The sequence below is a fragment of the Lissotriton helveticus genome, chromosome 5_1 (assembly GCF_964261635.1).
Source record: "Lissotriton helveticus chromosome 5_1, aLisHel1.1, whole genome shotgun sequence".
Taxonomy (NCBI): Eukaryota; Metazoa; Chordata; class Amphibia; order Caudata; family Salamandridae; genus Lissotriton; species Lissotriton helveticus.
The window spans coordinates 1,098,618,288-1,098,631,745 of record NC_136065.1 but is presented as its reverse complement, the minus strand read 5'-3'; the positions used below and the strand labels follow the sequence as shown (position 1 = coordinate 1,098,631,745).

General features: G+C 45.8%; 1 protein-coding gene across 1 annotated transcript in view; it reads left to right on the top strand.

The window, feature by feature from the left end:
* The window catches only part of CFAP43 (cilia and flagella associated protein 43), a 753,224-nt gene that overhangs the window by 450,465 nt on the left and 289,301 nt on the right, over window positions 1-13,458 (top strand). Inside the window, exon 22 of the mRNA XM_078643733.1 lies at window positions 6,752-6,868. Within this exon, the coding sequence (XP_078499859.1) occupies window positions 6,752-6,868 (117 nt within the window). The remainder of the gene's footprint in view (window positions 1-6,751; window positions 6,869-13,458) is intronic.

The following is a 13,458-nucleotide window of genomic DNA, read 5'->3' as shown; positions in this document are numbered from 1 at the left end:
TTTCTTCCCCTGCCATAAAAAGTTGTTAAAGAGTTTATATACTTTTTTCAGGAAGTCACTTGATAACGTCATGGGCAGCATGCAGGTAAGATAATTAATCAAGGGGGTAATCATCATTTTCAACGTTTCCGCTCTACCCCACCATGAGAGGAATTTTGGGGACCAATCGTCCAACAAGGAGGGGATCTTTTTGTAAAGGGCAAGCTTGTTTGTTTTAAGGGTACTGATTAGATCCTTCTCAAACTCTAGACCAAGGTACTTGAAACATTTAGGCTGCCAAAGTAAACCAGACTTACCCAGAATGCTTTTGTCTCCGACGTTGCTTAGGAGCTTCACTACTGTTTTGTCCTTGTTTAATTTGTAACCGGACACAGCAGCGAAGTCCGCTATTGAGGACATAAGGGCTGGAATTGCGCTCTCCGCATCTTCAGATGCTATTAAGACATCGTCTGCGTAGGCCGTTATCTTAACTACGTACCCTCCAAAGTCAGCCCCTTTGATCAGATCATTATTTCTTAAATGATATAGGAAGGGTTCGATAGCTAGCAAGAAGAGGGAGGGGGAGAGGGGGCACTCCTGTCTCGTGCCTTGTTCCAGATTAAATGAGGAAGAAAGGCAGCCACCCGCTCTCACCCTGGCAGATGGATTGGAATATGAGGCCATCACCATTTGGATAAAGTCATCACCTAATTTGAATTTGTTTAAAGCAGCTTCCAGATACGTCCAGTCGACCTTGTCAAAGGCCTTTTCGGCGTCCAAGGTGACTGCGACGGTTGGGGAGTCGGACAAGTTTGCATTTCTAATATGTGAGCAAGGATACGTGTGTTGTCGCTAGATAGTCTATTCTTTAGGAAGCCCACCTGCGAAGGATGGATGAGTTTGGGCAGGAATTTCTGAATCCTCTTGGCGAGTATCATGGCATACATTTTACAGTCGAGATTAATTAGCGAGATTGGTCTGTAATTTTTCGGGAATGACGGGTCTTTCCCTTCTTTGGGTATTACTGCTATGATAGCCTCAGCTGGAGTGCCATTAACTTGGCCGCTAGTAAAGAATTCCCTATATTGGTCCTGAAGGGGCTCAGATAGTATTGGGGAGAAGCTTTTATAAAATAAGGTGCTGAACCCGGCTGGCCCGGGGGCTTTGCCGGTTTGAAGAGTTTTAATTGCGGTTTCAATTTCCTGAGAGGAGATGGGGAGGTTAAGTTCTGATTGGTCGTGCTCTGAAAGGGAAGGAAGTGTGCAAGTATTTAGATATTCCTCGATCTTTGAAGATTCGAGATCCGTGTTTTTACTATACAGATTCTTGTAAAAGTCTTTGAAAATGTCAGTAATTTTAGAGGGATCAGAATGGGAAGACCCAGCTTGATCCGTTAGACTCTTAATTGCAGTTTGTTGAAGTTTAAATTTTAGGTAAGATGCCAGACTCTTCCCCGCTTTGTTGGACTTGCAGAGCCTAAAGCTCTTTTGGTTCCTTAATCAGACCCCCGCCCTTTCACTGACAATCTTGTTATATTCATATTTTTTAGACATCATGTCATTCATCTTATCTTATCTTAAGGGGGATCTTCTATAGCGCTCTGACACCGTAAGTTTCCTGGCGCTGATTGAGTGCTGAGAGGCGTAGAAGCGGGGGTCTAGCCAGTCTGTGTGAAAAGGCATGTTTTCAGGAGATTTCTGAATTCCAGAAGAGAGTTGGCAGATTTGAGCGGAAGGGACAGCTGGTTCCAAAGATTGGGAGCCTAGGGGATGACTAGGGGATCTCTGGAGAGGACATGTCTTTTTTCAAGCGTTAGTATTTCCTGTTCTAGGCGCTGTAGGTTACTATTAGCATCTTTGTTCATGGCTGCACCTATTTTGATTATGACTCCCCTTGAGGTCCTCCCACCTTGTGAGGTCAGGAGTTTCTCCCTTTTTATTTAGCTCGAGATACTCACAAATCGCTTTTTCAATGGTCTGCCTGTGAGCTTCTGTCTTAAGGACCGCATTGTTGAGTCTCCATAAGTTAGTTCTCTTGACCTCGTTCTGTAGTGCAAGGGACATCGTGATGCATGAGTGGTCAGAGATAACCCTAGGCTCTATGGAAGTGGCTTCAATGTTGGAAGAAGTGTGGCCGGAGGTGAGGATAAAGTCTATGCGTGAATAAGTGTTATGTGGGGGTGAAAAGAATGTATAGTCCCTACCTGTGGGATTTTGTAATCTCCACGAGTCTATTAAATTAAAATGGGTGCAGAGATTAATGAGGGCTTTGTGAGAGGCGTTTGGTCGATAGGGGCAACGAGAGTCCCTGTCTAGCAATGGGTTGAGGGGCAGATTAAAGTCGCCACCCATAATGTGTGTGGCGTTATCCGGTATCGTGTCAATGTGGTCACATAGTTCTTTCCAAAAATCAGGGTCGTCTCTGTTGGGGGCGTAGAGATTGGTGACAAAAAACTCCTTGTTGTCCTTCGAGAGTTTGACCGAGACCCATCTACCCTTAGCGTCTGCAGTACACTTTAGTAAATCAATGTTGGATTTTTTGGCATTTAGGGTCAGGACACCGTTTTTTCCCCCAGGACTTCTGAGCCTACTGCCTCGCTGTACGTCTTATTCTTCATTGAATTGAACTGCGATGAATCAATTTTAGTTTCTTGGAGAAATATTATATCACCCTTTTGTTTATATACATAGTCAAGAATTTTCCTCTTTTTAACCGGATGATGATTGATGCCCTTGACGTTCAGCGAGACAATTTTAATATTCTTGTCCTTGTGAGCTGAGAAGCTAGGGGTAGATAGCATTGGCATTAACTCGTGTCATGTATATAATAGATGACCACAGAACCCAGAACATTAGCAGCAGTGGGAAGCCAGACCGAGCGGTTGGTAGTTGTATGGTAATGTAGTTGGGCAAACATGGGTAAAAGGGCACTGGTGATCGTAGGTCGTTGGAGGACAGGACCAGGCTTCAAACAGGGAGCAGCCACTGGGATATTGGAGCACTGGAGCACTGGGACACGGCATGTAGGTGAACTAGACTAGAGTCAAGCTGGCATGTAGAAATGAAAACAAAAATGTCAAAATAGTAAACAAGACGATAACTAACAGGGACCCCCCCCCCCACCTCCCCACAACCCAAACCCTCCCCACCCACCCCAAAAGTAACCCAAAGACATGGTGACAAGAGAGAAAGCAACAGCAACTCCCCTCCCAGGGTACTAGTAGAACATCATGCGTAATGCTACAAATTCTGAAAACATTAATTCGTCCGGAGGTTAATGCATACATAACAACGGGTGTAACAGTAGTGTTTAAGTTTTCAAATGTGTTTGAGACAGCAAATAACAAACTGGCATTACGAAATGCCTTGCCAGATACAACATGTTGTGGAGAACTGCAACTGGAAGTGTGTAGACACTGCAAGTGGAGCAGGATAAGAACCTTATTCCTGCTGCTCATGGCAGGTATGTTCGTATGATCGCAACATGGCTATGAGTGAAGCATTAGAGTGAGTAGCAACTGCCAATGGTACAGGGTAAGTATCTGATGTCAGCTGCCCTAAACAGGTATGATCATATGATCGACACATGGCTGTGAGGAAAGCACTAGAGATTCAGTTAGATATGAAATCAATACCAGTCTGCTGCGAGAAAACAGAGGTTTGAAGTAACACGGAGCAAGAATCATTAAAGCCAGTAGATTGTCTATTGGTATGGAGGAAGGCCTATCGAAAGGCCAACTGGCGGCTTTACAGAAGTGACCTGTAGAACTAATAGAGGCCCGTATATGAACAAAAGACTTATGTAATGAACATCAGGTGCCCCTACTTGGAGCACCTGACTCGGTGATATCCATCGAAGGGGTGTCTGGCCCGTCAAGGAATCTCTTCAGTTGCGCCGGATCAGTAAATATTCGCGGGACTCCTTGAATCAAGACTCTGAATTTCGAGGGACCCACAAAGCCATACTGGTAATTTAGGGTGTGCAACCTTGGTCTAAGAGCAAGAAAGCTCTTCCTGGTGTCAACTGTTTCTTTGCTATAATCTTGGGAGATGAAGATCTTAGATGACTTCCAAAGGATATGATTATTCCGAAGCATGAATGCCAGGATCTGCTCTACGTGCTGATAACGAAGAGGCTTACAAACTATAGGGCTGGGGCCCTTTTGATTGGCCGTGATTCGTGACGGAACCCTGTGCGCTCGGTCAAATTCCAAAGGAGTATGGAAGGTTAGATTGGTGGCTTGGGAGAACCAGGACTCCAAAAAAGAGACACAGGACCCCGCGGCTTCTTCAGACCCTTCAGGCATGCCAAAGATGCGCAGGTTCCCCCTGCGGTTTCTGTCTTCCAACTCAGATAGTCGTTGTGTCAGGGAGTCCGTAGTAGTTGATAGCCTCTGTAGGGACTTACAGGTCTTTGTTTCGGAGTCTTCTAGTCGGCTGATTCTGTGCTCTGTCTCCGAGAGCCTGGCGTTGGTGTCTCTGATGTCCTGCCGAACAGCGGATATTTCTTCTTTGGTGGATTTCGCCAGATCATGGTCATCTGCAAGCTTGAGCAGAATTGTGTCTAGAGTCTCATTAATATCGCGTTTCTCTTTGGTCGGTGAATCAGGGTTCGGAGGGTCGGCTTTGAGCCTCTTAAGATTTTTGGCTTCTTTCTCGCTCATGTTGTTGTGGACAGACAACCTCTATGGGAGTGAAATAAAGGTGGCGGGTGTAGGCACGAAGAGGTGATTACCACCTATCGAAATTCTTGGCCCAAAGACAGTAGTAAGCCAGTAAGAAACCAACAGAAGGCTTCAGGTGAAAAAGATATTAGGAAATGTCCATGAGTCATCCCCCCCCCTTGGGTTGCGAAGACTGGGGTCCAGTATCCGTTAATGGAAAGGTGCACCAGATCACCAGCGGTAAAGCAACAGCAAGCTTCAAAGAAGTACTGGAGTAGAGAAACTAGAAGTTGTCTCGAGCGTCGCCCATCTTGGGGTCAGGCAGTGATATTAGAGGAGATAGACCTTCTCATTCACCAGCCATCTCAAGGTCAGGCAGCCACAGGTTATGATGCAAAGCTGTAGATGAACAGGACAAGCGGTACATCTTCAATTAAACACATCCCATGCCAGGGTGTTATAAGCCTGCTTGTTAGAGAAAGGGCAAGTGCACTGGGATGAGCTCCTTACTGTAGGGGGGCACCGCCATTTTAGTACTCACAGCACAGAGCTGGACAAGCGCTTCACTCTGGGTTCAAGTGACGATTTTCAGGATGTGGTGATCTTCTTTACCCCTCACTTCTAGGCAGGACCAACCTAACCACTTGTGGGAGGCTCAGCACAGCCAGCGCGGTGATTGTAGGCAGGTATTCGTCAGGGGACGATGATGGCCGCCATTTTGCCTTTGACGAGCGTCCTGCTGTTGAAGAGGGAGGGCTTCAGAAACGGACAGCCATTGCGTTTCAAGCCTTCCCAATGCCGGTCGAGTGAGCGCTTATGCCCTGGAAGCGTAGCAGTGTACCAAAGAAGTCGCGCTCCTACCGCGATTCAGCCGTAGATGGGTAGACGGGTCGCGCAGCATGTGGCTCTGCTGCTCCGCTGATGAAGGCTCCGACGCTGGGCGCCACACAGGCCGCGCTGATCACCCCTTCATACAGCTGCTCAGGGGCACAGAGCGGCAGCTCTGACACATTCCTTGCGTGCTTAACTCGCACCGCTGTCAGACAGACGAAAAGGGGCACTTCGATGATCGCTGAATACTGCTGAAAATGTCAGTAATACCAGCGCCACGGGTGGAGGAAAGAACTCACGCCGCCATCTTCCTTGGCGTCAAAACCACGCCCCCCAATAATATGCAACTTTTAACATCAGTTAATTGTGTGTGACTTAGAAATGACAACTGCTGTAAAAATACTGAGCATTATAATGAGGAATCATTCAGCGCTTACGTGTGCACTTCCAATGGCTGTCTTCTGATCAGTTTAACACAGAGGCCCGTTCAAATGAGCGGTCGTGGCTGTGGGGCTGAGATAAATAGGTTGCTTAAGACATAGTACATGCACATTCCAAAATGTGAACAGTGTCCTGCTTGACAATGTGGAAAGCATCAGCGCAATTGAAAAGGAAGCCCAGATTGTGAAAAATGGAAGTCATCATGTGATAAAATGTAAACGTTCTTCCCTACATGCTCCTCCCCCGCTCTTCCATACTTCCTACTCTCGCAGTTCTCCTAAGTGCCCAGTTTGGTGACATCAATCACAAAGATGGGACTCTGGGCTTTATGAATAGGGCCAGCATACATGCCCAAACTTAGTAAAGATACAGAAAGTATGCTGTTCCTAATTAGGAGACAAGAGGAAACTAGGGGAACCAGTTTTGTGTGGTCATGAGATGTAGGGGGATGGGGATTCCTACTCTTGGAATAAAAAAAATGCACTTACTCCATGTCTCTGCCTTTCCCTAATGCGACATTGCACTGTGCGTACAATTCCACACTGACATGCCTATGCTAAATAAGATAAAGTCAAATTAAGTTACCCCATGCCTAGACATATGCAATTGTCACACTTTTCCAGGCCCACTGCTGAAAAATGTTGTACATTTCCAAAAGTCATAAAGCTACACTCGTGTGTAGGAGTAGGAAAGGTGTAGTTGTATGACCTTCTTTTGTTAATTGTTCCCCTAACCTTGAACTGCTTTTGAGAACTGGCTAGCACACTTTATGTTTGACAAATGGAATGGTGTTTTTTTCTAAATCCTCTTGTGTGTTAATTTTGTTGTTGTTTGAAGGCCTTCAACTCCGGTCATGAGGTGAAAAATTATCCCCTGAAAGAAAGATCTAGCAAGGAGTTAGAAGAGATTCAGAGGGTTCTGAACCTAAAGAGGATTGAAGCAGCTGATCATCAAGTACGGTACCAATCACAAGAAAAGTGTCAAAAAATATTATGTATGATTAGAAATGTTTCAATTGCCGTTGTCGTTGGGTTTCGATATGCAGGTAAATTCAATTCGTCTGTATGTTCAGTCTGATATGTCACTACCCCACGTTAATTCTATGATCAAAAACTGCTTTGTTGGTCTAGCGCATAACATTCGACACATGCAATTGTAGGCCTAATTCCTGGATGTACCCCTTTTTTCAAAACCTCTTGAATTCAAAGAAACGGGGCAAGAACTGCCGCTTTTAAAATAAATGATAAACAGAAAGTCAAACGTTGAACACAACGGTTTGCACCTTTAAGGTTGTAAGCTCTGTAAGCAGAAGGTGGCACTCAGAATGCCAGGGTCTCCTCTGGCCGTTGTATTTCACATTTTGAAGCCAAGCATGAGGAGCATTTACTGGTCTGACTTCACTTTCCATTCTGCCATTCATGCACAGTGGGATAGGGGAACGGGGAGGTAGGTTTACGTAGTAGTGGTAGTTGTCTTTCCTGTCCCTGCTTCTGCAAAGGGGCGGGCGGCAGTACCACAATTAATGCAATGCATAAATATTGCTCTTAAATAACCTGCATGCTTCAGGGTTAGGCCCATTGATCCAAAACCAATAGTAGTCACTGAGTGCTCTCTTGCTCTTAAAATTCTACCCTCCCACACCTATTTCCATGGTTAGACCCTGCTGACAATAATGCGGTGGGGAAGCTGGTTGAATGTTTAGTTGAACCCAAGCTCGATTTCGCAGGGAAGGGCATAATTAGAAGCACCCTGGCGGGTAGAGCTGTTAATTGGAAGGTTAAACAAGCATTGGAAATGCAGCAGGTCTCGCATTTGTTTGAGTTAGAGCTTTTCGCGTTGTAAATGGCGATGTCTTTTACTTATGTGTTATGGAGTGTATGTATATGTGGTGTGAAGTGGAATTATGTTGAGTGGGATTATGTGGAGTGGGATTGTTAGTTGTGGAGAAGCATTAAGCATAAGGAAGGAGAGTGAGTAGGGGAAGAGCAGCATGACGCACAAGTAAGGATAGTGAGAAAATCAGGATGAGGCCCAATTAAGTAGAGTGAGTAGAAGAGCAGCGTGAGGCACAACGAAGGAGAGTGAGGAGAAAAGCAGCAAGAGGCTCAAGGAACGAGAGTGAGAACAGCAGTGTGAGGTATAAGGAAAGGAGAGTGAGGAGCAGCGTGAGGCACAAGGAAGGAGAGTGAGGATGAAAAGCGCAGCTTGAGGCACGAGGAAAAGAGCAGCATGAGGCACAAGGAAGTAGAGTGAAAAGAGCAGCATGAGGCACAAGGAAATATAGTGAAAGGAGCAGCATGAGGCACAAGGAAGGAGAGTGGTAAGAGCAGCGTGAGGCCAAGGAAGGAGAGTGAGAAGAGCAGCGTGAGGCCAAGGAAGGAGAGTGAGGATGAAAAGAGCAGCTTGAGGCACGAGGAAAAGAGCAGCATGAGGCACAAGGAAGTAGAGTAAAAAGAGGAGCATGAGGCAAGAGGAAAAGAGCAGCATGAGGCACAAGGAAGTAGAGTGAAAAGAGCAGCATGAGGCACAAGGAAAGAGAGTGAGAAGAGCAGCGCGAGGCACAAGGAAGGAGAGTGAGAAGTGCAGCATGAGGTACAAGGAAGGAGAGTGAGGGTGAAAAGAGCAGCGTGAGGCACGAGGAAAAGAGCAGGATGAGGCACGAGGAAGTAGAGTGAAAAGAGTTGCATGAGGCACAAGGAAGTAGAGTGAAAAGAGTAGCATGAGGCACAAGGAAGTAGAGTGAAAAGAGTAGCATGATCAACAAGAAAGGAGAGTGAGAAGTGCAGCATGAGGCACAAGGAAGGAGAGCGAGAACAGAAGCGTGAGGCACAAGGAAGGAGAGTGAGAAGTGCAGCGTGAGGCACAAGGAAGGAAGGTGAGAAGGGCAGCGTAAGGCACAAGGAAGGAGAGTGAGGATGAAGAGAGCAGTGTGAGGCTTAAGGAAAAGAGCAGCATGAGGCACAAGGAAGTAGAGTGAGAACAGCAGAGTGAGGCACAAGGAAGGAGAGTGGGAAGAGCAGTGTGGGGCCAAGGAAGGAGAGTGAAAAGAGTAGCATGAGGCACACAGAAGTAGAGTGAAAAGGGTAGCATGATCAACAAGGAAGGAGAGTGAGAAGTGCAGCATGAGGCACAAGGAAGGAGAGTGAAGAGAAGCGTGAGGTACAAGGAAGGAGAGTGAGAAGTGCAGCATGAGGCACAAGGAAGAAAGGTGAGAAGGGCAGCGTAAGGCACAAGGAAGGAGGGTGAAGATGAAGAGAGCAGTGTGAGGCTCGAGGAAAAGAGCAGCATGAAGCACAAGGAAGGAGAATGAGAAGAGCAGCGTGAGGCTCAAGGAAGGAGAGTGAGAACAGCAGAGTGAGGCACAAGGAAGGAGAGTGGGAAGAGCAGTGTGGGACCAAGGAAGGAGAGTGAAAAGAGTAGCATGAGGCACACGGAAGTAGAGTGAAAAGAATAGCATGAGCAACAAGGAAGGAGAGTGAGAAGTGCAGCATGAGGCACAAGGAAGGAGAGTGAGAAGAGAAGCGTGAGGCACAAGGAAGGAGAGTGAGATTTGCAGCATGAGGCACAAGGAAGGAAGGTGAGACGGGCAGCGTAAGGCACAAGGAAGGAGAGTGAGGATGAAGAGAGCAGTGTGAGGCTCGAGGAAAAGAGCAGCATGAGGCACAAGGAAGGAGAGTGAGAAGAGCAGCGTGAGGCTCAAGGAAGGAGAGTGAGAAAAGCAGCATGAGGCACAAGGAAGTAGAGTGAGAACAGCCTAGTGAGGCACAAGGAAGGAGAGTGAGAAGAGCAGTGTGGGGCCAAGGAAGGAGAGTGAAAAGAGTAGCACACGGCACAAGGAAGGAGAGTGAGAAGAGCAGCATGAGGCACAAGGAAGTAGAGCCAGAAGAGCAGCATTGTGCACAGAGCGCTTTACTTGAGCACCAGTTGTATAAGTGTTTTCCAAGGTATGGAAGACTGCATGGATTTGAGCATGATGCAGACTATGTTTGTGAGAATATTATTGTAATTACCAGTCAACCTGGACCCAGCAGAGCAGAAAACAGGTCACAGTCAAAATATGGCTCACACACCGACCAGTCAGACCAGACCCTGTTGGGGAGCAACACAGAAGACACCCAGGGTCCGTAAATAATGAGTAACTAGTTTTACCATTGTTTTTTGCCGATATAGTTCAGACGGTAAGGAGTTCTTGCTTGGAGTCTATGGCTAATTCTAATCCAAACGCTAGGTCAGCGAACACACTATATATTTGTCTCTAAAAGGAACACTACTTACCGAGTAGAAAAATAATTGCAGGCTCCTAACAGAAACATAATGACCTACCACTGTTTGACTGGAAGTCTCTTATGGTAGGGAGAGTGTTGTTGGTGGTGCGGGAGGTGCTGGAAGTTGGAGGATACCCTTAATTAATAGATAAACCAGATAAATTCAAGGTCACAGTTAAAGTAAGGCCAGCAATAACTCGCATAAAAAACAGTTTACGCCCCCATCCCTAGATCCTCCAGTAATCTGAAGACAAAGTGTCCCCACATTCTTTGCTACATATATTCAGAAAGAGCTTTCAAGCGGGACACGAGATACCCATGACTGAAAAGGAACAACAATTGGTGCAGCAAGAAAACTGGCAACAGTCGAAGCGAGCATGCAGTGGTACATTACAAATGTACCAGTTCAGTTAGCAAGGTAATGCACAACTTGAGGCTGTCTGCAGCTCCTCCCGGGATCTGTCCTAGAGATCTAACCAATAATGTGGAGGTAGGGTAGTTTTGTTGGGCATTGTGGCATGGGGGGAGAGGGCACAGGACAAACATCAAGCTCCCCTGGGGCATGGAAGGAAGCCAGTGGCCTCAGACGCAGCACTGGGCAGCAAGCGGCTCCTCCGCACCAGATCCAGGGGCGTGACAGATGGCTGGAGCCTTGCAGGCTTGCCATTAGGTGTGCAGTACAAACATGGGGCATGAAAGGAGTCCAGCGGCGAGGTGGGGACTCATACAGACGAATACCGGCGGGTCACCCGCACCAGATCTAGGGACATGGCTGATGACTGCAGGCTTGGCCCACCCCTGATTGTATGGTAACAGGGGCACACTTGGAGGCGCTACAGCGATGTGTGAAAGGCAGCGGGTGTCTCAAAGGCACTCCTGCCTAGAAATGTAGCATTGTGTTATGCAACTGGTGCTTATATAAAGCGCTTCAATACCCTCGGGTCCACTTCGTGCGATGTAAATCAGCAACAACAACAAAAAAAGTTGGTTCTGCAGAGAATTGGGGAAGCCCAGTCAAACTGGTTCTCTGACGGCGGCAAGAGCTTCACCGCGGCTGTCCTGCCCAGAAACAGGTGCTCTGAAAACGGAGAGCTCCCACAACTTCTCATTGAAAGGGGAAGTGCAAACACCAGTCATTTCGCATTCCAGCGCTTTGATTATCCTCCTCCTAAGTGGAAGTCAGCCACATGCTTACAAACAGTAACCGAGCAGGGAACAAATAAAAAAATAGTCCCCAAAAGAACAGCTAAACATGCATAGTGTAATAATACAGTATTTAGTCCCTGCTCAGTGGGAGAAACGAAAGAGAAAAGGAGGGACAACGAGGCACGACTGACCACTAGCAACCTAGGATTTTTAAAGACACTGAAACAAACAAATTAAACTAGTGGGCGGAGTTTAAGCCCAGACAGAAGTATATAAGTAAATACAGCTCGACCTAAAAATGACAAAATGATGGGCACAAAAGTGTGGGATGTTCTCTACTGTAATAAGCAAGGCTACATCAGTATCGACCTGAAAATCAGTAGGTTTCTTTGAGAAGGTAAAATGGTGAACATGCTATAGAAATTGTAGAGTTTGGTGGATCATTTGACAGGGCCATCATTTATCAGCCTTCCGAAGACTGTGTCTTTGTTTCCCAAGTAACAGATTTGGAATGTCAAAATTGATTTGGGGGGGGGGGGGGGGAAATAATACTCAGAAGTGGCTGGAAGATTTCTCATTTATTTAATGAGGGCACAGATATGTTTGTGCCAAATCCACAAATGTTTCTAGCCTCGTAGTAGAGACTTAAGATACAAACAAAAACCTATTTTTTTAATCACCCTGAAATGAGACAGGAAATGAATGTGCCGTAAATCTAGAGGAAAGGAATTCCAAGCCCTAGCTGCTGGTGTATAGAAGTATCTACCAACATATGTGTCTGTCCACATCATAAGTACAGCACATATAGCCAATTGGAGAGCTCTGACTACCCTATAGCAGACAGATTGAGAAGCTATGATGTCAGATGCACTTTGATAAACTGCCCTGTGACTAATGACCATGGGATTGAATATAACTCTGCTACATAATGGGAGACAGTGCAGCTGCCTTCGTATGAGATTGATATGGTTCTATCTGGTCAGACCCTTAATTAGGAAATCCACACCAGCTGATTGTGGTTCAAGTTTTTTTCTTGGGCTGCTTAAAACTTTGCATTGCAATGACTCAGCGTTGACTGCATATGGACATTAATAAAGAAGAAGTGAAGATGTCTTAAATTATTTGCAACAATGTTCTCAGTGTTTAGTTGAATGAAGCATGATGTGGATACCCTTGTGAATTGAGTATTCAATATCATACTAGAATCTACATGGATGCATAGATTTAGTACTCAGACCACAGAGGGCGTCCATTTTTTAAACCAATGGAGAGCTTCTGATAAGGACACATCTTAAGTGGTTTATAAGGAGCTCAGGGCCATATGCATCATTCAAAATTGCGAGCGCAATTTAGCTAAGTGGAATGTATTAAGGTAAAACTGCCTTGCAAAATAAGAAATCGCACATTTTGCGATTCCTTAAATGCAATGTAAGAGGCACAGAAAAAGTACAATTTGGGCTTAAGGAATCGCAAATTACCACCAACTTCAAGTTGGTGGTAATTTGCGATTTCTCTGAAAAAAACACTTTTTTGCATTTTTCGAAGTGCCATGTGACCCACATGCATGCCCTCAGGGCATGTATGTGTGCCACATGTGCACACATGCACATTTCAGGGATGCAACAGGGTGTCCTTTTGACACCATGGCACCCTTGAAATTGCATTCTCAATTTGCGATTCTCTAATTGAGAATCGCAAATTGAGAATGTCTTCCCATTCATTCTGAATGGGGAGGTATTCCTTAATTGCGAATTGCAATTTGCAAATCGCAATTAAGGAATATGTAGGATTCGCAAAATTCCATCAGGAAAATCCCTCTTCTAGCACGCTTCAAAAATTAGACCAAAACCTTCCTCATGGGTAAATTCCTCGCCTAAGGCCTGCCCGCAACCACCTCATTATGCGGGACTACTCTATGACTACCGCTTTCCCATATCACCAACTGCCCACAACGAGAACATATGGAACCTTTGTTTTTGTTTCTGACTCTGACGGTGATTGTAACCATACATGTTGATCTTGTTTTGTCTCTACACTTTAAACCTTTTGCTTGTTCAACAATGTATACCGTGTAAAGCGATCTGATACCCTCACGGGTCATGTTCGCGCTCTGTAAAACACAAAAATAAAATA